At 34.9% G+C, this 22,918-nt stretch overlaps 2 protein-coding genes across 3 annotated transcripts; both read right to left on the bottom strand.

Annotated features, from left to right (window-relative positions):
• Positions 1-338: 338 nt before the first annotated feature.
• On the bottom strand, positions 339-8,205 carry LOC115992304 (signal recognition particle 54 kDa protein 2). Its single transcript, XM_031116457.1, has 9 exons — positions 7,824-8,205; positions 6,886-6,985; positions 6,508-6,661; positions 5,439-5,589; positions 5,208-5,356; positions 3,651-3,751; positions 3,399-3,556; positions 1,139-1,253; positions 339-1,022 (listed from the first exon to the last, which is right to left on the bottom strand). The coding sequence occupies exons 1-9, from the start codon at positions 8,052-8,054 to the stop codon at positions 694-696; spliced, it is 1,488 nt and encodes a 495-aa protein (XP_030972317.1). The 5' UTR covers positions 8,055-8,205; the 3' UTR covers positions 339-693.
• A 1,356-nt stretch (positions 8,206-9,561) lies between these two features.
• On the bottom strand, positions 9,562-13,463 carry LOC115989263 (G-type lectin S-receptor-like serine/threonine-protein kinase CES101). Of its 2 annotated transcripts, XM_031112932.1 has the most exons (7): positions 12,306-13,463; positions 11,492-11,647; positions 11,185-11,396; positions 10,756-10,966; positions 10,418-10,655; positions 10,154-10,304; positions 9,562-10,065 (listed from the first exon to the last, which is right to left on the bottom strand). In XM_031112932.1, the coding sequence occupies exons 1-7, from the start codon at positions 13,420-13,422 to the stop codon at positions 9,754-9,756; spliced, it is 2,397 nt and encodes a 798-aa protein (XP_030968792.1). In that variant the 5' UTR covers positions 13,423-13,463; the 3' UTR covers positions 9,562-9,753. The 2 variants fall into 2 exon arrangements, with proteins under 2 accessions (XP_030968792.1, XP_030968793.1); XM_031112933.1 differs by lacking the exon at positions 9,562-10,065 and having other exon boundaries at positions 10,195-10,287.
• Positions 13,464-22,918: the final 9,455 nt, after the last annotated feature.

Genomic DNA, 22,918 nt, shown 5'->3' on the forward strand with positions numbered 1-22,918 from the left:
TGTTATGGTTTTGCCCCATTGCCGAATCTGTGTGGCGAACTTGCTCTCTCCAACCGAATGAGACTTTCAACCTCGGGTGGAAATTTGGCGATCATTTCTTGTGCCGTGATCATGTTTTTACTTGGGTTAGTGTCAAATGTAATGTAATACATTGCTGTAATTTTAGCTACAGAATCCAAAAATTATGATACTGAATCAATTTGGTCATTGCTGGAGTCAGATATGCGGAATGCCCATTGTACAGCCTAAAGTTATTATCAAGGATTTTCCAAAGAATCATGTGAACGAAAACATGGAAGTGGAATGAGATTTTTCTTTTTCATAGTGGAAAACTGCAATGACATTATTTTCTTTGTTTAAACACCAACGAAAAGAAAGATCATTTGCCATACAAGTACAACACCTCAAAATCATTTCAATTCTTTTCAATTCCGTGACTAACCTTTTTAAGTAAATACATACAGGGAAAATTTCAATGCTGACTCTTCATATTACAACAAAATGCCCACTATGCTTGAGACTAAACTACATGTGACCCTTCTATAAAAATATAAATATATTTCACAAAGCAGAACGGTCAGTCATATCAACCTGCATAGAGACACCTGTGTGCCTTTCTGTCCAACAAAGCAATGCTTACAGCCACAGTTGGAACTGAGATCAGGAAGTCATTGATAGATCTCTGGGCAAATTCTACTTGTCTCCACCTCCAAACATTCCCATCATATCTTTTGTAGATCCCATTTGCTTCATCAAGTTTTGTAATCCTCCCATGCCACCAATCTGTTTCAGCATCTGTGGGGGGAGGACTTTGCTCATGTGCTGTGCATTCATATTACGTGATAAGGCACTCATTTCACCCTTCTTAGGAATCTTCAGCCCTTTCATTTTGCTCCATATCTTGGCAAGACGCTTGTACTCTTCCAACATCTCCATTACTTCTCTAACTTGACGACCAGAACCTCGTGCTATCCGCATCATACGAGATTCATTCATGAGCTTTGGATTTGTACTATCCAACTCTGCAACATTTTAGCAGTCAACTATTAGAATCAGAACACTGGATTCAGTATAAAGTCAATCCCATAAACATGTGGCACATAAAGAGCAAAACCACAAAAAAAGGGCCTTGACTCACCTTCATTTGTCATTGAGTCCATCATGGTCATGTACCGCTTGATCTTTGCTGAACTTTCCTTTTCACGGCCTTTTGGCATTAACTCAGCACTAAATCCAGGAAGCATTGAGAAAACCTACACGGATTAAGTCAGCCATCAGCATGAAGTAGCAGCCTCTCCAGCTAAGATCCAAAGTTTAGATTTTGAAGCATAGTCAGTCAAAAACTCCAAAATGACAGCTGAAACTTAACAATCCCCAACCCCACTTGAAAAGAGAATTTTGGATAAATTTCATTTTAAACCGTATATTTTAAGGGGTCATTTCAAATTACCCTATAGTTTCAAAGTTTCAAACTAATCCTGAGGTTTAACATTAGTGCAAATTAAACATTACAGTTTCATTAGTTTCAAACTGAATCATTAACTTCTAAAATTGTATCAATTTAAATCCTCAACTTTTAAGGTTTGATTGGGCTTCAAGGAATATCCTAGTGGTTCCAACACCTCCGTGGTGCTTGGACACTAGGGTTCATACCTTGTCATTTCAACTCCCCCCCACCCCCCACCCCCCCCAAAAAAAAAAAAAAAAATCCCCCTAATTACCTAGTAAAAAAATAATAATAATAAAGAAGTTCAATTGGGAGGTTTAAATTGATAAGGTTAACTTTTGTCCAAGTGCATGGGATATTTGATTTCTGATTTTTTATCATAAGTATTCAGAATTTGACCTACATATGTATTCAACTATAAAGTTTACACTTTTTTTTCCATTGAACAGGGTTCTGGGTACAGTTGGTAGACCATTAAGCCGAGTGACGATGTCAATCAATGTTTTAAAAAAGTTGCTAATAATTCACTAATTAAATAACAATACACAAACTTTTTTTTTATTTTTTTTATTTTTATAAATAATAAAAACCAAGCTGCAATTGCAAAAAGACAAGTAAAACAATGTCTCAAACTGAATAGGACAAATGCATATTTTCAAATGGGGATAATGAAGGAGTCTCTGTTGTTTGTGCTACTTCATTTTTCTAATGAAGTAGTCTTCTCTTTAAATAATTTTTCTTACCTATCAAAAAAAAAAAAATCTCACAAAAAGGGCACTCTTACCTTTCCTTGGATAAGTATTTGGAAGGTGAAAGCTCCCACTCCCACTAGAGTTTCTTTTTTCAATTGTTGGATAATATGAGGAAGAGGAATATTTGTGTAATTAATAACAGTTGTATACACAAGAATGGTTGGGAATCGGTGGAAAATCTGGTGGAATATCTGCTCATTTATTGCTCGTATGCATATATAGTTAATGGACTTTTGTCTTTTGTGTTTAGCTTATTTGGGGTTTCTTGGATGATGCCCAAGCATGTGATGGAGCTGCTGGTGTGTTGAAAATGGGGGATTTGGTTGGCATCAGATAGCAGTTATTTGGGGGGTTGATCCTTTATGTGTTATGTGGACTATTTGGAGATATCAGAATCATCGAACTTTTGAGGGGGAGAAACAATTATTTTTGCTCTCTTTGTTGCTAGTTTGCTTGGTTTCCTTAGTACACTGCCTGTATACTCTGGGAACAGATTGTATTTTTCTCTATCTTTTTAATAAAGTTTCTTATTACCTATATTTAAAAAAGCTATCCCCAAAGATCAAAGACAAACGTCCAAATCCCCCCCCCCCCCCAAAAAAAAAAAAAACTCCTTTTTAAAAAATGTGAATGTAAAATATTGCTAATCAATTATTGATCTTACTCCATCAGTCACCTAAACATAGCAACCAAGAGGTGACACAGGACAACCAGAACAAAACTGAAATAACGGAAAAATAAAAAATATGACTTAGGAGTCAGCACCTAGGCCTTGCTTAGAGTCAACACCAAGCGGGGAAACTACTAGGAGTTAACACCTAGGGTAGACCTGGAGTCAGCACCAAACCAAAGAAAGACCAAACGGCCATTGTTTTCATTCATCAAAATATCAACTAATTCCTCAAGGAGTACAATAGGTTGCTTATAAAGGATTGCTAAACCCTAGTTCTAATTGGCTAGGAAACCCTAATTGCCTTATTATAAAAATAACCTTGCTTCCCAAATTAAAATACTAATAGCCTAATAAACTACTAGGACCTAAAACATAAAAATATAATTGACTTGCAAACATAAATAATATTAAATAATAATTTTCTTGCATCTCCCGCATCAAGAGGTCGCCTATTATTTCTCATATAAGTGAAAGGCACCTTGTTGTTGATAAAGCTTTGATTAGATGGTATAAGTCAAGTACTAACCTGGTTGATTGGACCCATTTTAAGTATATTCTGAAATTGCTCATACATAATCCTCAATGTAAAGTTCCCTTCTGAAAGCTTTTGCAGAAGCTCAGGCTGCTGATCCATAGGAACAACTTCATGAATTTTGTCCATAAATCCAGACCAATCACCCATGCCTAGATTAAAAATATAATCAACAAGTACTTAAAACATACACAAGAAATTTAAGTCACAAAAATCAAGAGTCAAAACTGTAAAAGAGTTGCACACCTAACAGACGGCTGACAAATGGTTTAACATCAAAAACTTCAAACTCATCCATATGCTCTCCAGTTCCAATAAATATAACAGGACTCTTTGTTGCTGCAACACTGCACATATAAAGTGGAAGAGAATTTAGTTGTCAAAAGAAAAAAAACAAATTAAAATTGCTTCTATCAAAATGAGCAATAAGTTTCCATTTCATAGGAAATTGAACCGAACATGAAGGTAGCTTATAATTCCATAAATTATGGAACCTGTATGTTAGAAAAGATGTCTAGTACATTACCAACTGTATTTTTTATGTTCTTATGTCTACCTAAAGTTAATTATTTTACGCCATTTACAAATCACACCATAAGAAGCCCCAAGCTTTGTGTTGAGTATTCAAACATATCAAATATGCATGCCAATGCATATAATTTAAGTATTTCATTTTTTCTTTTCTTTGTATTATTATTTTATTAAAAACCATACACGGGCACGGGAAGTATAAATGAGAACACAAAAAGAGAAGAACCAAACTTCAGATATCTTAAAAATCCCCCCCCCCCCCCAAAAAAAAAAAAAAAAAGGAACAGCAGCGCAACATAGACATATTCTAAGCATGATCTCAGAAGCACCATCTTGTCTTTTCCATGGAAGCTGGACGACTTTCAAATGTCCAACTTATAGACTCACCCCAAATGCATGACACATATCTCCTTTGTGTACAAAAACATTATCCCCAGAATTCCGACAATGACAAAATTGTTCTCACAATAACCAACTAAATTCCAAACCCAAAACAAGCAACCATAACTCTCTAGCAATGTCATAGTGAACAAAATGATAATCTTCTGCCTAATTTGTAGTTCAATGGGTACATTCTGGAATATTAGGTACATTAACAATCCCAGGAAAGTAGAGAAGGGAAGAGACACCTTAGAATTAGTTAAAGAATTGAAATGAAGGCTTGTGTGTGGGATACTTACCATAAACTAAAATCCTAATGCTCTGACTACTGGCTAACACAATTCACTGTTGCAAACATTTATTAAATGGGGTAATATACTTTACGGAGTGAAATGAGTATTATGTAAATGGTGAGAGGTACTAGATTAAGCAAATAAATGCATACTTATATAACACATTTGTAACAAAAAGAAGCAACCCTAGATGATTATCCTTTTGTATAACAAACTGCAAAGTTGCAGCCAACATATTGTGAACTCAAACATGAAATCATTATGTATGTATTTATGCATGTATATATACAATACAATAACATTTCATAATGAATAACTTAATGGCCTATCACCTATGCAAGTCCATACTGCTTAATGGTGTTCTTTACTATATATAACTAAAATGATACTCCCACCCATAATGAATATCCTTTTTTCTTCACCACAAAATGTGCATCCACCATCAAAGAAATATAGGGTCTAGTCAATAAGTTCTAAACTCACCAATTTTGAAAAGCAACTACACAGCTTAAGCAAGGGCATGCATTGAAGCTTTAATATTACATTAGATCCAACTAAAAACAAGAAATTTGGCCACAATTTTTGCAATAAAACTTACGCACTAAGAGCACCACCTCCCTTTGCATGCCCATCCATTTTGGTAACAATTACAGCTCCAACTGAAACACTTTGCTTGAAAGCTTGAGCTTGGTCAAATGCAGCCTGACCAATGCTGCTATCCATAACAAAGATAACAAGATCTGGTTTCTGGAAGATGCAAATAAAATATATTAGCAATATAGGCAATCAACAACAAATTAATAGGAACAAAGCAATACCAGAAAATTACTGTTGCTTCTGAAACTTGACGCATTTCTTCAAAAAGAGCAGCTTCTTGTTTGTGACGCCCACTGGTGTCAACAATTATCAGATCACAATTTTCTTTCTTGAATGTTTCCACACCTTCCACTGCAATTTTTACAGGATCTGATTCTGTATAGCTGTATCATTTGAAAACTACCTTAATTATTACTTAAATAAAGAAGAATGCATTATCTAATAAAATGTAATTGGCAAAGGCATTAATGAGAATGATAATGACAACAGTAATAAACAGAAGTAATAATAATAATAATAACAAAACAAAAAGAATATTTAATTTTAGGGAGATCACAAAAGAGAAATATTCAGAAAATGGAACTGAAAATACTGTTTCTTCTCTCTCTTTCGTTTAGGGAAGGGGTAAAAAAAAGCTCTAGAGGTACAATTAGGGCATCGTGTAATCACTGACAAAATCCCATTCATAATACAAGCAGTCACTAAATTACATCTATTACATTCCATTCACTAAGTTCTTCAATGTATATGTGTTATATTCCATTCATAATTAAAGTAGTAGCTCTGACCCAGCACAGCCATATCTATTTCACTAAAGCTCTCTTCTCCACTGACCATCCCTAGGTCAAACTGCTGTTGCTTATCTGCTAAAACTAGAGATTACATTTTGATAACAGGTAATTGGGGGGTGGGGGAGAGGGAGAAAGCCAGTAGTGGTTCACTAATTATTCAATATTAAAGCTCTTTCTTTGGAATTCATGACTAAAATGACTTCTGAGCAACTGAAAATTATCTCTAGTGAACTTGTCAAAAAAAAAAAAAAAATCTCTAGTGTATGGCATAAAAGAGATTTTGATATATTTACCAACGTTTATAAGCTATCATAGCACAGACCTAGTTGTTTGTGACATCATCTTTCCATCTTTTTTTCTCTTTTGTTTTTCTTTTCTTTTTCTTCCAGAGAGAGAGAGGGGTGAGGGGGTAAGTGAGGAAAAAAAATCACCAGAAAAAAGGAAAATCTTATGCTTCAATTACATCACAACTTGTACACACAAACAAGCAGTAGAATATGAAAGAAGTACCTTCCGTAAAATGGAATCTTAGCTTTAGTGGCATTCTGCTTCAGCTGATCAAAAGCACCAGCTCTGAATGTATCTGCACACACAAGGGCAGGCCTCCAGCCCTTTTTCTGATGATAGTATGCATATTTTGTACATGTTGTGGTTTTTCCCGACCCTGAATTTGTCAAACAAATAATAACATGTGCATAAACAAAAGGAAACAGTACACTCTAAATAAAAATAGTACAACATATTTTGGACCCATGAATCAGTCACGGCATATATAAAGCCCAGATAGCTAGTTCAGATCACAACTTCCCAAAAAAACAATCTCATTGGTTGTCTATGAAAACTACTGAATATCCAATATGCATGAAAGTGATCTGGTCAAAAACATACCTTGTAAACCTACAAACATAACAACACTTGTTTTCCCTTTCTTTGGAGTGAAAGAAGGCTTCCCAGGATCCAGCATTTTGCAGAGTTCATTAAATATAGCCTACATTGTAAGCCACCCTTCTATAAGAGCATAGCAGATGCCAAAACATAATATACAATAAAGAATTTATTTATTTTCGCTTCTTTTAGTTTTGTTTTGGTAAGTATGAACAATGAAGATTGATGTTGCATATCATCACTGAAAACGCTCTAGACACATAATATTACTTCAAAGAGTATGTCAATGGGGTTTCAAAAAAAAGGGCTTAACAAAATAGCCCCCAACACCAAAAAAAGTAGCTTAGTTGCGGAATTTTGTTGCTAACAATAAGTGCAAAGTAGCCATGCAAGAATAGATTTATTTGATATAAAAGAGAAATACAATTATAAAAGTAAGTAAGAACAAAACAAATTATAGTATTAAACATTTTTTTTTTTTCGCACTCCTCACATAATCATGGCAACTAACAGAATTTTACATCAAGAGCAAGCAGCACCGGCTTCCACTATCCGCATTCTCTCTTTGGTGTAAACCTTATCAAAATTCATCCAAAATTCCAAAAACCAAATCCCAATAGCCCAAGTCTTATTATTATTGTACAAAAAACCTCAATTCACAAAACATTAAAATCTAGACACTGGAACCAACAAAGCTCTCTTTCATCATATTGGGCAATCTCTGATTTCTATAACAATTGACATCAATCCTACCCGTAACCCGATTAACACATGCGAATTCCAAACCTTATCTAAGCTTTCCAAAGCAATCCCTAAACTCTAAACTCATGGCAGCCAATTGAATTCCATCATAACAATCACAAACACCACCAAAAAAACAAAACAAAACAGGAATGATAAAATGTAAGAAAAATATGTGAGAAAATAATAAAAGGTTGTACTTGCTGGATGATCTTGCGCTTGTTGTGACCGGCGGCGAGGTCGTCGAGGTTGACGATCTTCTTGATGTTGCTCTGCATGTCGCGGACGAGCTTGAATTGGACATCGGATTGAAGAAGAGCGCGAGTGATCTCGTTCAAGCATTCGTTCAAGACCTTCTCGTCGATGATGGTCGCATTGCTCATCTGCTGAAGAGCACGCGATATGCTCCCTCCTAACTGAGCCAACACCATTTTTGCTCAACGATTGGAGATTAGGGTTAGGGTTAGGTTTCCTTTTTTGGGGGGAAGAGGGATCGAAGGAAATGGAGGTGGTGGTGGTGGTGGTGGTGGTGGTTACTGGTGGTGGCGATGGCGATGGTGATGGTGAGTTATTAATATTGTAGTATACTAGTATAATACTGCAACTGAAATTATTAATGGGTTTGGAATGGGCCAGATTTCTAAAGCCCAGCCCATATATGAGACCATTTTTTTTTTCTTTGGGAAAACCCCAAAAAATTGGCTCCAGGCCGGTATTTTTTAATTTATTTTTAAATTAATTTTATAGAGAGTTTTAACTTTTGCTTTCACTTCTATGATACTTCAATCTGTTTTTAATGATAACTTTTTATTATCAGACCAATAATCAATTTTTGACGTAACCCTAGATCTCATTTTCAATCATCAGAGACTTTACCTATCTGGCTAGCAAGCAATTAAAAACACCGTTTATATGTAGTTTTAGTTATATAGTTTGAATGAAACATGTCCATAATTTTTCCAAAAATTCATTTAGTAAAAGCGTATTAAAAAAACAATTGTTTTCTACTCTCCATAAGCCTTGTGCAAAATATACAAGCTTTGTAACCCAGTGAATCAACGTATCTCTTGTAGATGATCTATTTAGCATGGCAAATGAAATTATAAACTCTATTGTTGTTGGGATTGTCTTAGAGAACCAGATTGTATTATACTAATTTACTCTAGCCCTCTTGATTCAACTGCATTTCGAGTTTTGAGAGATTTCCAGATATTGATTTAAGCCAAATTGGTTTGTCCTAGTTCTTTTTCTGTAACATGGTTAATTCGGATTGTATTTCTGCTAGAGCATCTTATCTAGCAAGGGGTCAACACCAGTTGTAATCCTTTAAAACTCTAGAGAGTTTCATTTCAATGTTTCTTGCTGCATCATACTCCATCCTAGGGACATATTTAGTGTATAAAAACACCAACAAGATGCCACCAGTCCAACCAGAAACCAAAGAAGTGGGAGAGTTGACATATTCATTACTGCAGGTATTATATTATAGGATAAAATTTAGATACAATACCTTAGATGCAGTTCCTAGGTTCATCTCTTAAAATTCTGACATGTAGATACTTAACTAAAAAATAAAGTTTTATCTTATGAGAAAAAATTCACATAGCAAAATCTTAAAAGATGAATCTAAAAAATAGCACCTAAGTACTGTACCTAAATCTTGCCCTATATTATATGTGCTTGGTAAACATTGAGGTCAGTGAATCCTTGAACCACCCGGATGGTTAGCTTTACCAATAACAACTGAGCTAGGACACTTACGACAAATATTAAATTAGTTGACTCACACAAGCATCGATAATTCCTTTAATTGCTACAACAAGATTGGTAAACATTGAGGTCAGTGAATCCTTGAACCACCCGGATGGTTAGCTTTACCAATAACAACTGAGCTAGGACACTTACGACAAATATTAAATTAGTTGACTCACACAAGCATCGATAATTCCTTTAATTGCTACAACAAGACAAAAGATAAATGAAACTAGGTTTCATTTATGGATACAGGTTTGTCTAGTTACATTTAGGAATAGTCCTATTAACATGGGCATGTACATTCTGCCGTTTGTCCTCAAAAAACATGGGCATGTACATACCACACATTCATACATAACTATTGCATTTTAGTATTTATCTGGCTTCCATCACAGAAATTGTGACACTATTTCCGGAACTGTTTTCTGGCTTAATTTCTGAAACCCCCAAGTCTTCTGCAATTGTGTTGGTAAAAAATGCAGGTTGTTTTGGAGAAGATAGTTTAAGAGTTTCATTTGAAAGCATAGAAACAACATCTGGCATGGTGGGTCTATCCTTTGCCTGATCCTGTACGCATAAGAGACCAATGTGAATGCATCTCAATGCTTCAAATGGAGGGTGTGATTCCTCTAGTATTGCTGGGTCTATTAGCTCCAAACTTTTACCTTTATTCCATAACTGCCATGCCTGATACAAGTCCAATTGTTCATACAATGTTAACCATTAAGTTCAAAAGTCCAGGTATTGGTTAAGAAGGGTTAACTAAGAAACTTACATATTCTATAAGGTTGAGCGGATACTCAAAGTGATAGCGACTGTTGTTTTTCTTGCCACTCATGATTTCTAATAGTAGAACCCCAAAACTAAATACATCGATTTTTATCGAAACAACACCATTCATTGCATACTCTGGGGACATATAACCATTGAAGTAAAAAGTGACCAATGAGCTTTAGCATGAACTAGCAAATATATACATGTGCGCATACAAAAAAAATATAATTAAATTATGCTTGCTTGAAATGAAATGCATACTTACTATGTTCCAACAACCCTGTTTGTGTTTTCTTCTAATCCTTTCAACCCAAATATTTTTGCTATGCCAAAGTCAGATATTTTTGGATTCATCTCCTCATCAAGCAAAATGTTGCTTGCTTTTAAATCCCGATGAATTACTCTTAGTCTTGAATATTTGTGGAGATAAACAAGTCCTTGAGCAATGCCTTCAATTATGTTGAAGCGTGTCCTCCAACTTAATAAATACTTTTTAGTAGAATCTAATAGCAAGCAAATGATTAAGTGTTGTTTTGACTTTATATAAAAGAAAGAAAAAATCTTCACATAAGTAAACTTTCATAATCAATAACCACATCCTACCAAAGAGGAAGAAGTCTAAGCTTTTGTTGGGCATGTACTCATAGATTAGTAGTTTTTCTTCTTCTTGAATGCAAAACCCTAAAAGCCTGACAAGATTAGTGTGTTGGAGCTTGGCAATAAGAATCACTTCATTCTTGAACTCTACTAATCCCTGTCCAGAACTTCTTGAAAGTCTTTTTATGGCTATTTCTGGTCCATCAAATAATTTACCCTGAAAGTATATTGTATTAGTCATACTCATATCATCTTAATTCAATCTCTAGTTACATTATTTAATTTTGTATCGAGATTCTTCCTAGCAATTGGGCTCACCTCAAGTGTTATCGACTGGATGAATTGGATTAGCTAGGCTAAGAGAGAGAGAGAGAGAGAGAGAGAGAGAGAGAGAGAGAGAGAGAGAGAGAGAGAGAGAGAGAGAGAAGAATTAACCTTATAAACTGGTCCAAAGCCACCCTCTCCTAATTTATTTTCAGTTGAGAAATTATTTGTAGCTTCAGAAATGCTTTCAAAGCTGAAGATTTGCAACTCATGGCTAGCTTGTCCATCTTTATTTTGTTTCTTCACTTTGTCATGTACTGTGGAAGGTATTGCATTACCTCCAATTTCTTGTATGAGCAATTTTTGTTTCTTTTTTCTCTCCCCTAATTAACATACATAAAATATTAGTTGATTTTTTTTTTTTCCTACTTGATCATTAGTAATATATCTAAAAATCTATAGTAGGAGCATCAATTACCTTCCACTCTGCATTTTTTCCATTTTGCGTTGCCTAAGAGGCACAACAACGAGAAAATAATTGCCCCTACTGCCATGATTAGCCATATCCACCACCTATTCAGCCGCCTGTTTGCTATGTTTTTCTTTTTTTGATAACCGTTTGCTACGTTTTTTGCTACAAGGGCAAACATATTTTCAATAATACTACCAATAGTATTTCTATTCAGTTTTCTTTTTCTTGTGATTTACTATGATTTAAGTTGCATGATTGCTTGTGCTTTAGAAATCAAAATAAGACTCAAAAAATTTATTGTTTCTCTTTGACCCCTAGAGGCTTCAAATCATTTGAGATTGAGCCTCTTTGTGGTTGTACAAAATTTTGATTCTATACATTCTCAACGTTTCCCTTTAGTCCTAAAACCTATATCAACAATATTGTTCACTTTGGAGTCCATACCCCTTGCAGCTTTGTTTCTTCCAAGCACAAAGCAAGGGTCATCGGTGTGATGAGGTGAGGGCTATCCATGAAATCTCACATGGTTTGGGTGTGGTAAAAGGGAATGCCTTATATGTGGGTTGAATAACCAAAATATTAACAACACATTTTTTTTCTTGCCCTTTACTAGGGAGAAACAAAGCTATGAGAGGTATGGACTTCAAAGTGGACAATATTGTTGACATGAAGATTGGGGCGTTAGATTCAAAATCTAGGTTATTTTTTCCTTCAATTTTTAAAAATTAAGTTAATAGTATATATGTTATATCTACATGTAATACATCAATAATATGCACATTAATTTGATTAGTCTCGAGCATGAATTAATTAGACTTACCAAGGAAGTATATTGTCCGTCGCTTACTAGCATCTGTCGAAGCAATTCCAGGCCCTGTGCTCCAAATCTCACAGCCAGTTTGATTCTCTTCATTTGTAGATGCATAGGCAACACAAGAACAATTGTTCAAGCACTTGGTCTTACAATCCATAAGGGTCAGGTTGTCACCTTCATTAAACTTGAATCCATCATCATGCCATGAACCGAAAAGTCGAGAAAATGTCTCATTAAGGCTCCTGCATTGAAGATTCACTTTGGCCACACATCCTTCATTTAAATAAGAGGAATCAGAAGTACAATTAACTATAGCGCCTTTATCATCAGAAAGTACTCCCAAGTAATTTATCGATAACTGTGGGGAATATATGTCCGCAGCAGCAGAGTAGCTGAAGTATGTTTCATTCTCATTCGATGTGTAGTCAAAACTGTAGTTGGAATTTGTCAGGCGAAATGAAGATGAGTTGACATTCACATACCCACTTGTCCAATAGATGTCCCCGTGCAACAAGATGACCAATTGATCTGTACGATTAGGATGGAGGCCAAAGGTAAAGTTTCCTGAGGCGGTTACCTCCTGGCTTCTCCATGATGTTAGAAACCATCTCTGCCCCGTTTTTCGGTTTACTCCAAGTTTCATTCCTGGCAGAAGTACGTGACTAGGATAATCAAAACTTTGCCACAATTGTCGCCCTGAACTGATTTCACTCAGTACAAAATTGCCGGTATTAAGTAGAACAGCACTTACATTACTAGCTTCATGTCCGGAGTACAGTACAAAAGAACGATCTCCGTTGTATGTAATTTTCAAATCCCCGTTATCATCAATGGTGAGACTTCTAGCATTTTGGACTGGATTGTCGCGATTGGCAACCCACAGAGTATTGTTTTCACGGAAACGGTTGTCGTTGTACCATATTCCTATGTAGCCGGGACCACCTGTGAGGTCGATGAATCCGATTTTAAATTTTCCACTAGCTGAATATAATTCTGTTAGAAATACGAGTTCCTGTCCTTGCACTAAGGTAGTAGGCACCTGGGACTGGGAACTGGATGGCCCTAAGTAGAATAGCAGCAAACATAAAAGACCGAGGATAAGCTTTCGTATTCTGTTTGCCATAACTAACAATCTTTGATTTTTTGGTGAGATCTTGTGGTAGATGAAGGGATTAGGTCAATTTTAAGTGTAAATATGGTTGAAGAAGCTCTCTTAAAAGAGGCAGGTGATAAGCCTTGACTAAAAATTCTGAAAGCTAGAAAAAATTGACTTGGATCATTTCAAATTGACCATTTGACTTTGTCACGCACAAACCCAACCAAGAGGGTTAGGCACGCAACAATAGCCAGACACTTAAAAGGTTTTCACCTTAATTACAAGTATGCAAGCCCTCAAAGAGCATTAATAAACCTCAACAATTGTTATATTAAATCAAATCCAATCAAAAATATATATATATATATTGGCAACATTTAGAGAAAATCCAATTAGATTTTACAATTGAAATCCAATTTTGCGCCATGTGGCTTAAATTATTTATTTTCAGAATGAGTTTTATTTCTTAATTTTGGAGTCAAATGTGAAACCACATCATAAATATTCATCTAAGTGAGTTATTATGTACAAAAACCAAAGAGTCTAGAATTAATGAAAAAAAAAAATTAAATGGATAATTTACATTTTCTAAGTAATAATATCATTTCAAGACTTTTTAAAGAGTTAAAAAAAAATGATTATCAATAATATTCAAATTATATATGTAAGAATTATACTATGCATCTTAATATATATCTTTTAAATATATCCATGCATTCATGCATATGAATGTGGTTACGAGCTAGCCTATATATAAATATCTAAAAAATAATACGTAGAATTTATTGTTACTATACTTGTGTTGAGCTACCTCATCAGCCATGTCATACTTAAAAAAAATTCCTTTATGATTTTTCTATTTTATTTTATATAAAATAATTAAATATAGCTCATGGACAGAGCTGTTCATGCACTCCATTACTATAATAATTCATTATCTTTTTAGTGGATATACGCACATGTTTGTCTATTCATAGAGAGTACTGAAGCCAAACAAGAGCAATATTGATAAAGTCCATACCAAGCTTCCAGACATAACTTTGTTCCCATTCCTAATTACCAAACGTGTCTGAAGAGATTCTTTTGGGTATCAACTATCAAATGACCAGGGTACTTGCTTCAAAGTATGTGTATTGAAGGCTTGGAGTAGCAAGTTCTCAAGGTCAAAGGGAGACCCACTACAGGCTAAGGCAAAAGTTTCCTTTCTAAAGGTGATTTTTCGGGCATGATTAGAGCAATTACAAAACAAGACCGAAAGGTTAATTGGGCTATGAACATCATCGTGATAGATATCAAGTTTGTTTTGAATCAGTTTCAATGTTAGTCTATTATTATTGCGCATAAAGAAGTCATTAATTTTGGTCATAACTTTGCTTGTTGGGCTTCCTCCAATCCTGTTTCCCTTTCTCATCTTCCTTCTTGACATGGAGTAGGACGATGAATAAGTCCCTTTTTCGTTTGATATTTCTTAATAAAATGTTTTAAAGGAGACCAGTGAAAGGTTTAAGGGCCATGGTAAATGGTAATGCTAGCTTTGAGGCTGAACTTGCTAAGTGGATCCTAGATGACGATTTGTTTGATAATCCATATGTTGAAACTTTTTTTACTAGAAGTAAAATAATAGATGTGGGTGCATTTTTAGCAAGATGGATAAAGCTTTGTTTAATCTAAATTGGCTCATTGCTCACCCTAAAACCTTGGTTGAATTTCTTCCTCCTGTTGTATTGGATCATGCTGCCTTCTCCATTTCTTTTGCTTCAAAAATTTAAGTTTGACCCTAATCCATTCAAGTTCTTTAATTTTTCGGACGATCAGGAGGGCTTCCTACAAGTTGTGGCTTAGTAGGTATGGAATCAAAGGGTATTGGCACTTTCATGTTCATTCTTTTATCAAAAATTGTGAATCACTCCATTTGTATCAATCAAGTAGTGTAGAGTAGAATGGGCTTTCTTCAAACAAAAATCAGGGGTCTCTTGGTTTAGATTGGGGGATCAAAATAGTACATATTTCCTTAGTAAGTTAAAGCTAACAATTTGACATGCAAACCACAAATCTAATAAGATTGCCAGAAAAATGCAGACAGGTCTGATAGTTGTCTCGTAATATATTTTTATCTATTTAGAGATATACTAACCATCCTTTGCAAAATCTTTAGATTTCAACATCTTTGATGCGGTACTTACTGTAACTAAAGTTTGAAATTGCAGGATAAGTTCCTTTCGGATATGACCATGAACTTAAAAACAATCTAATGCATAATAGATAGGCTAGTGATGTTTTGTTCTTTGGGTAGGTTTCCATTGTGTAGAGGAATTGTTATGATTTGTTATTTTGAAAGGGGAAATATCCTTTCACATTTGTTTACATCCACTATTTTAACATTAATATCCACGATTGATACAAAAATTTTCGCATTTTAAAAATGTCCACATTTTACCAAATGTAAAAGGAAGTAAAATAATGGGCGTGAAAAAGCGGATGTGAGAGTACTAAACCCATTTTGAAACTACCTTGGTGATTTCATACGGTGGCCTCTGGCCAGTGATGTGTGTTTCCTCACTGGATAATTGTAGAAATCTCACAGCCAGTTTGATTCTCTTCATTTGTAGATGCATAGGCAACACAGGAACAATTGCTCAAGCACTTGGCCTTACAATCCATAAGGGTCAGGTTGTCACCTTCATTGAACTTGAATCCATCTATGTCATGCCATGAACCAAAAACTCCAGAAAATGTCTCATTAAGGCTTCTGCATTGAAGATTCTCTTTGGCCACACATCCTTCATTTAAATAAGAGGAAGCAGAAGTACAATTAACCATAGCGCCATTCTCATCAGAAAGTACTCCCAAGTAATTTATCGACAACGGTGGGTGATTTATGTCCGTAGCAGAGTAGCTGAAGAATGTTTCATTCTCATTCGATGTGTATTCAAAACTGTAGTTGGAATTTGCTAGGCGAAATGAAGATGAGTTGACATTCACATACCCACTTGTCCAGTAGATGTCCCCGTTTAACAAGATGACCAATTGATCTGTACGATTAGGACGGAGGCCAAAGGTAAAGTTTCCTGGGTCGGGTACCTCCTGGCTTCTCCATGATGTTAGAAGCCGTCTCTGCCCCGTTTTTTGGTCTACTCCAAGTTTCATTCCTGGCAGAAGTACGTGACTAGGATAATCAAAACTTTGCCACAATTGTCACCCTGAACTGATTTCACTCAGTACAAAATTTCCGGTATAAAGTAGAACAGCACTTACATTACTAGCTTCATGTCCGGAGTACAGTACAATAGAACCATTGTTGTCTGTAATTTTCAAATTCCCGTTATCATCAATGGTGAGACTTCCAGTTTCAGGATTAATGTTTGAGCCTAGGATTGGATTGTCACGATTGGCAACCCACACAATATTGCTTTCACGAGCTGCGTTTCTGTTGTGCCATATTCCTACTTACATGTTAATTGCAAAGCCGGTGAATCCGATTCTAAATCCTCCTCCAGCTGAATATTTTTCTGTGAAATATTCGAGTTTCTCTCCTTGCACTAACGTATCATGCGAGGACTGGGAACTGGATGGCCCTAAGTAGAATAGCAAACATAAAAGACCGAGGATAAGCTTTCGTATTCTGTTTGCCATAACTAACAGTCTTTGATTTTTTGGTGAGATCTTGTGGTTGATGAAGGGATCAGTTCATATTTAGGTGCAAATATGGCAGAAGAAGCTCTCTTGCAAGAAGCAGGTGATAAGCCTAGACTATAAATCCTGGAAGCCGGAAACAATTGACTTGGATCATTTCATATTGACCATTTGACTTTGTCACGCCCCAAACCCAATCAACAGGGCAAAACAATAGCCACGCACTTAAAAAGGTTTTCACCTTAATTATTACAAGTATGCAAGGCCTTCAAAGAGCATTAATAAACCTCAATAATTGCTATATTCTCCTCTCTCATTGATTCGGAAACCAAATGGTGGAGAATTGATGTTCTTCGTGCTACTTTTCTTCCCTTTGAGGTTGAGACCATCTTGAAGATACCACTGAGTCACAACCTGGCTGAGGATAAAATTATCTTGATTGGGAATAAGAGAGGTGAATTTACGGTGAAAAGCGCCTATCACATAGCTTATAATCTGGCTAATACAATGGAGGTGGGTGAAAGTTCCTCTGGGGACCCTTGTAGATTACTTTGGAGAAAACTTTGGCATTTAAACCTTCCTGCAGAAGTAAAAATCTTTGCTTGAAGGGCTTGTGTTAACGGGCTCCCTACCTTTGAGAATATGAGCAAAAGAGGGATTCAGAGCAATAATGTCTGCCCTATATGTGGCTTGGGAATTGAGGATATCAACCATGCTCTCCTTCATTGTGAAGCTGCCTCTCCTGTTTGGAATCACTGGGCTGATCTATCTAGTTCCTTGTGTCTCATGTGGTCCTTTCTAGACATGGTTTTGCACCTTCTTCAATCAAATGCCCCACAGTTAGAATTATTTTTTGTGTTATCTTGGGCTATCTGGTCTAATAGAAATAAATTGGTGCATAATAATTCCCCCCTTTCCCCATCTCAGGTGTGGTAGTTAGCAACCTGCACTTTGGAGGATTTCAGAAAGGCCAACTCTTTGGCTCTCACCCCTCCAAGTCATCCTTCATCCTGATGGGAAACTCCTCCCCAGGGAGTGTTCAAAATCAATGTTGACGGGGCTACCTCAGATCAAGGGAATAACTCCAGCATTGGAGTAATTATTAGGGACTGCAATGGCCATGTTGTGTCAGCCCTCAGTAAATACCTTCAAGGCAGATTTGCTGCAGATCAAGTGGAAGCTCTGGCTGTGGAGCAAGGCATCTTATTGGCTCAGGAGTTGCAGCTGTCAAGAGTCATTGTGGAAAGTGATGCCCTTACTGTGATTCAAGCCATTAATGACAATATCACAGGTAACGATTTGGGACACATTTTGCAAGGAGTTCTTCTTGTGTGTGAGAGCTTTGAAAGCTGTATTTTTAAACATTTGAGTAGAGATTTTAATGTTGTTGCGCATGAGCTGGCTAAACTTGCACGTAGAACTGAGTCTTCCTGCATGTGGAATGGGGTTACCCCATCTGAGGTGTCTAGGCTAGTTCAAAAGGACATATTGGCATTGGTTTAGATCCTGCTATATCTGTAGCTTGCTGTGGTCTTTGTCCTTTGCTGTACCCCTTGTTGGTTTTTATGTTATAAAACTTCCTCTTCAAAAAAAAAAAAAAAAATCAAATCCAATCAATATATATATATAAATATAAATTAATAGGCAAAACTTAGAGAAAATCCAATTAGATTCTACAACTGAAATCCAATTTTGCGTCATGTGTCTTATATTATTTATTTTCAAAGAGAATCTTATTTCTTAATTTTGGAGCCAAATGTGGAACCATATCATAAATATCCATTCAAATGGGTTATTACATATAAAAATAAAATAAAAAAACCAAAAAGTCTAAAATTAATGAACATGAAAAAAATTAAAAATTAAAAAAAATGGACAATTTACATTTTCTACCTAATATCTTTACAAGACCTTTTAAAGAGTTAAAAAAAATAAGAATGACTATCAATAATATTCAAATTATATATGTAAGAATTATAATATGCATCTTAATATATATCTTTTAAGTATATATCCATGCATCCATGCATATACCCGTTGTTACAAGCTAGTATATATAAAAGCAAAAATCTTATATGGGAAAGTATGGAGTTCTGCCAAGTGGTGTATTCTATGCAAAGAGAAAAAAAAAATTGACTTTTTCATGTTAAGGTTGGACGTTGTGTATTTGTGATTTTTGTAAATAATGTAATTGACTGTGTGTATTTGAGATGTGTATTTTGTTTCAAAATTAAGGAAAAAAAGAAAGACGCATTCTATATCAACTTTTATTCTATAATATTCCTCCAAAGTATTTTTACTTTTTTTTTTCCTTATTCCTTCAATTGAATGATTATAATGGAAATGTGTGTGCAATTTATAATTGTTTCTTTTTATGATGAACTCATTACTAATAAAGTTTTATAACAATTTTGTTATAATGTTATAATACATATACAACATTCTCCAAAACCATCTTACATAAAATATTACAACACGGGTAACTTACTAGTTAAGTATAAAAGTCCAACTGTAATAATAATCTTCCAACATCACCCAAAAAAAAAAAAAAACACTAAATCTCTTTAGACTAAGAGTCTAAAAAAAAGATAATTTCCAAACATATAAGTCCAAATCTTATTCTAATGATTCCTATATTTCACTCATACGCACATCCCAGCGGAAACCAGTACACAAGTTACTCTCCAAGATCAGAATCTGAAAGGGGAAAGAGGGAGAGGGGATGAGTTGACAATTCAATAAGTAACCAAATACTAAATTAGCTTAACCAATCATGTAGTTTGACAAAATAATACATTGTTTATAAGATCAAATATTTCACACATGTCAAAAGTCATAATATACTATGGCTTTCAAAACTAAACAGAAGGAGTTTCATAGACTTAAAATAGTTCATATATTCAAACATATTCACATTCTTAAAAATCTTATATGACTAGGGTCATGCTATATCCCCGTGACTAGGTATCAAATTTAGATGAAATTAGTTCTGTGCCAATGTATATCCCTCATTAGCTGGGTCTAGAAACATGATAGGCTCGTGACGCCCCAAATAAAACTAGTTTCGGTACCAATGAATAACCCCCATTAGTTGTGTATCAGAATCAGGGCATAGTCAGATTGTTCAAAATCATTTATATATATATATATATATATCACTATTCAAATACATATAGGATAAGGTTACTTACCTCAATTAGAACACCACAAAAGAACTTCTCCCTAACACTTCCTCTAAATTCTTAGATATCACCTAAAACAATTTTTTAGGTACCATTTATTTAACAATCAAATGATTAAGGAAAAACTTATAACTGTACTCGGCCAGAAGAGAAACTTCTAAAAATATCCAATAAAATTCAACTATTATCTTACACCAAAATATCACATATTCATAATATATTTTCTTTATTTTCTGCCACCATTGGTTCCCTAGAGATTAAGCATATTGAATACATACACTGTCAAAACCAAGGCAATGTAACTTGTAAAAGAAGAAAATCATCTGGACTCATTTTCATGTATTACGAAATTACGAATACACCTTCCTACCTGTTCTATTTTTTTTATTAATTTTTTTTTGGGGGGTTAAATATGTGATAACTTTGTCAAACCTCAAAGCCTAGACTACTAGGGGAAAATACATGCTGTTTCCATTGCATGTCTTCCCCTTGGCATATGTTGTTTCCATTGCATGTCTTCCCCCACCAAATATTGGGGTTTGCAATGGGCCAAATGAAATGGAGGTGGTGGTGGTGGCGGCGGTGGTGATGGTGAGTTATTAATATTATAGTTAAATATAGTATAATACTGAAACTGAAATTATTAATGGGTTTCTCTCAAAAAAAAAGAAAAAATTATTAATGGGTTTGGAATGGGCTGGATTTCTAAAGCCCCGACCATATATTTGAGGTTCTCTTTTTTTTTTTTTTTTTTTTTTTTTAGGAAAACCAAAGTCTAGCCCCAAATTAGTTTGATTTTTTTTTTTTTTCTTGAGAAAGTTTTAATCTATGTCGCCCATTCCTGATGATAGATTTTATTTATAAACCAAGACACCAATTGGTTTTAGGTGTAAGCGGGGATTGAACTCTAATGTTTTAAACTGGTTTTATAATACATTATATAACTAGAGTACAACTACGGGTGAGTTTGGTTCAGCTTTTAGAAAAAGTGTATAATGAAAAAGTGGAGTTTTGTAAAAGTGCATAATGTAAAAAGTGGAGTTTCAAAAAGTTGAGTGTTTGGTAAAAACTGTTAAAAAGTGCATAATAAAAAAGCTGAATGTTTGGTAAAAACTGATAAAAGTGGCTTTTTGAGGGGTAAATGACCAAAAAAGACAATGTATATATAAGGGAATTTATTTCAAAAAATTTTTTTTATGTGAGTTTGTTTCATACTTAAATCAATTACTTCATCATACTTAAATCAATTTTTCTCATTCTAAAAAAATTATTTTTTTCTTACCAATATTAGCTAATAATAATCTACCACTTAAGATTTATTGTGAAAGTATTGTAAAAATATTGTGATAAAAATTGATAGTAATTTTAATTTTAACATACTATTAAAATTATTTTTTTCTCTTTCTAAAAAAATTATTTTTTTCTCACCAATATTAGCTAATAATAGTCTACCTTAAAATTTATTGTAAAAATATTGTGAAAATATTATGATATAATTTCTTTTTTCTCCCTTTTTTTTCTCTCCACACACGTGGCTCTACTTCCTTTTTTTTTTCTCCTCTTTTTTTCTCATCCACCCACGTAACCAACCACACTCTTTTCTTTTCCTTTTTCCTTCTTTCCTCTACCATCTTCAGTCCAGAACATTCCCAGCTCTCTTTCTTTTCTTTTTTCTTTTTTGCCTCTTAGCACTTCGGTCCAGAACACAGCTCTGCTTCTTCTTCTTTTCTTTTTCTTTTTTCCTCTTAGCACTTCGGTCCAGAACATAGCTCTGCTTCTTCTTCTTTTTTTTTCTTTTTTTTTTTTTTTGGCCTCTTAGCACTTCGGTCCAGAACACCATCTGCTTCTTCTTTCTTCTTTTTTTTTTTTTTTTTTTTGCCTCTTAGCACTTCGGTCCAGAACACCATCTGCTTCTTCTTTCTTTTCTTTTTTTTTTTTCCTCTTAGCACTTCAAATCGGAACACATCGGAACCATCGTCACCAACGTCAGAACTCATCCTTTATTCTTTTTTTTTCACACTTCAGAGAAGAAGATGATGATGATGATGATGATGATGAAGATGAAGATGAAGATGAAGATGATTGAAGCTGAAGATAAGGATTTTGGGATTTTGGGTTTTTTTTTTCTATGGATTTTGGGTTGATTTTGAGTTGGGTTTGGGATGGGTTTTCCGGATTTGAGTTTATTTTAAGTTGCTTTTGTGTTGATTTTGAGTTATTTTTGGTTTGGTTTTGTTGATTTTGTGTTCGGAATATCAAAGGTGAAATGGGTTTTGTTGATTGTGGGGGTAGACTGGTGAAAAAGCAGAGGAAGATGAAGAGGAAGAAGACGAAGGAAAAAGACACAGATGAGAGATGAGGGCGTGAGAGACTGATGGGTATTTCGGTAATCTTCGGATTTGCAACGGTAATATACAAAACGCGCTATGCGCGTTTTCATTTATGGACCCCTGAGGGTCCATAATCCTTCCGCGTTTTTCCTCAGTTTTTTCTCAATGCTCAAAACGCAACTTTTATAAAAAAGTTGCGTTTTGAGTTTACCAAACGCAAAAATTGGTTGAGCGTTTTTCAAAACGCGCTTTTTGGGCTCAAAAAGCCGAACCAAACGGGCACTACAAAAGGGTCTAACATTTGTAGTTATAGATTGGGGTTATAAATAGCGGACACTGGACACGTACAACCAATATGGGATAAACATCCCTATTTTT

Source organism: Quercus lobata, chromosome 5 (genome assembly GCF_001633185.2).
Source record: "Quercus lobata isolate SW786 chromosome 5, ValleyOak3.0 Primary Assembly, whole genome shotgun sequence".
NCBI lineage: Eukaryota > Viridiplantae > Streptophyta > Magnoliopsida > Fagales > Fagaceae > Quercus > Quercus lobata.

Bases quoted from the DNA above. Each gene is read 5' to 3' on its own strand.
- LOC115992304 (XM_031116457.1), bottom strand. From the start codon at position 8,054: ATGGTGTTGGCTCAGTTAGGAGGGAGCATATCGCGTGCTCTTCAGCAG. The intron at 5,590-6,507 runs GTACTTCTTTCA...CAAATGATACAG, and splicing joins AAGATTCCATTTTACGGAAG to CTATACAGAATCAGATCCTG. The intron at 1,254-3,398 runs GTTAGTACTTGA...TAATCCGTGTAG, and splicing joins AAATGGGTCCAATCAACCAG to GTTTTCTCAATGCTTCCTGG.
- LOC115989263 (XM_031112932.1), bottom strand. From the start codon at position 13,422: ATGGCAAACAGAATACGAAAGCTTATCCTCGGTCTTTTATGTTTGCTG. The intron at 10,967-11,184 runs GTTAATTCTTCT...ATATACTTTCAG, and splicing joins GCTTTGGACCAGTTTATAAG to GGTAAATTATTTGATGGACC. The intron at 10,305-10,417 runs GTAAGTATGCAT...TTTTTACTTCAA, and splicing joins AACAGGGTTGTTGGAACATA to TGGTTATATGTCCCCAGAGT.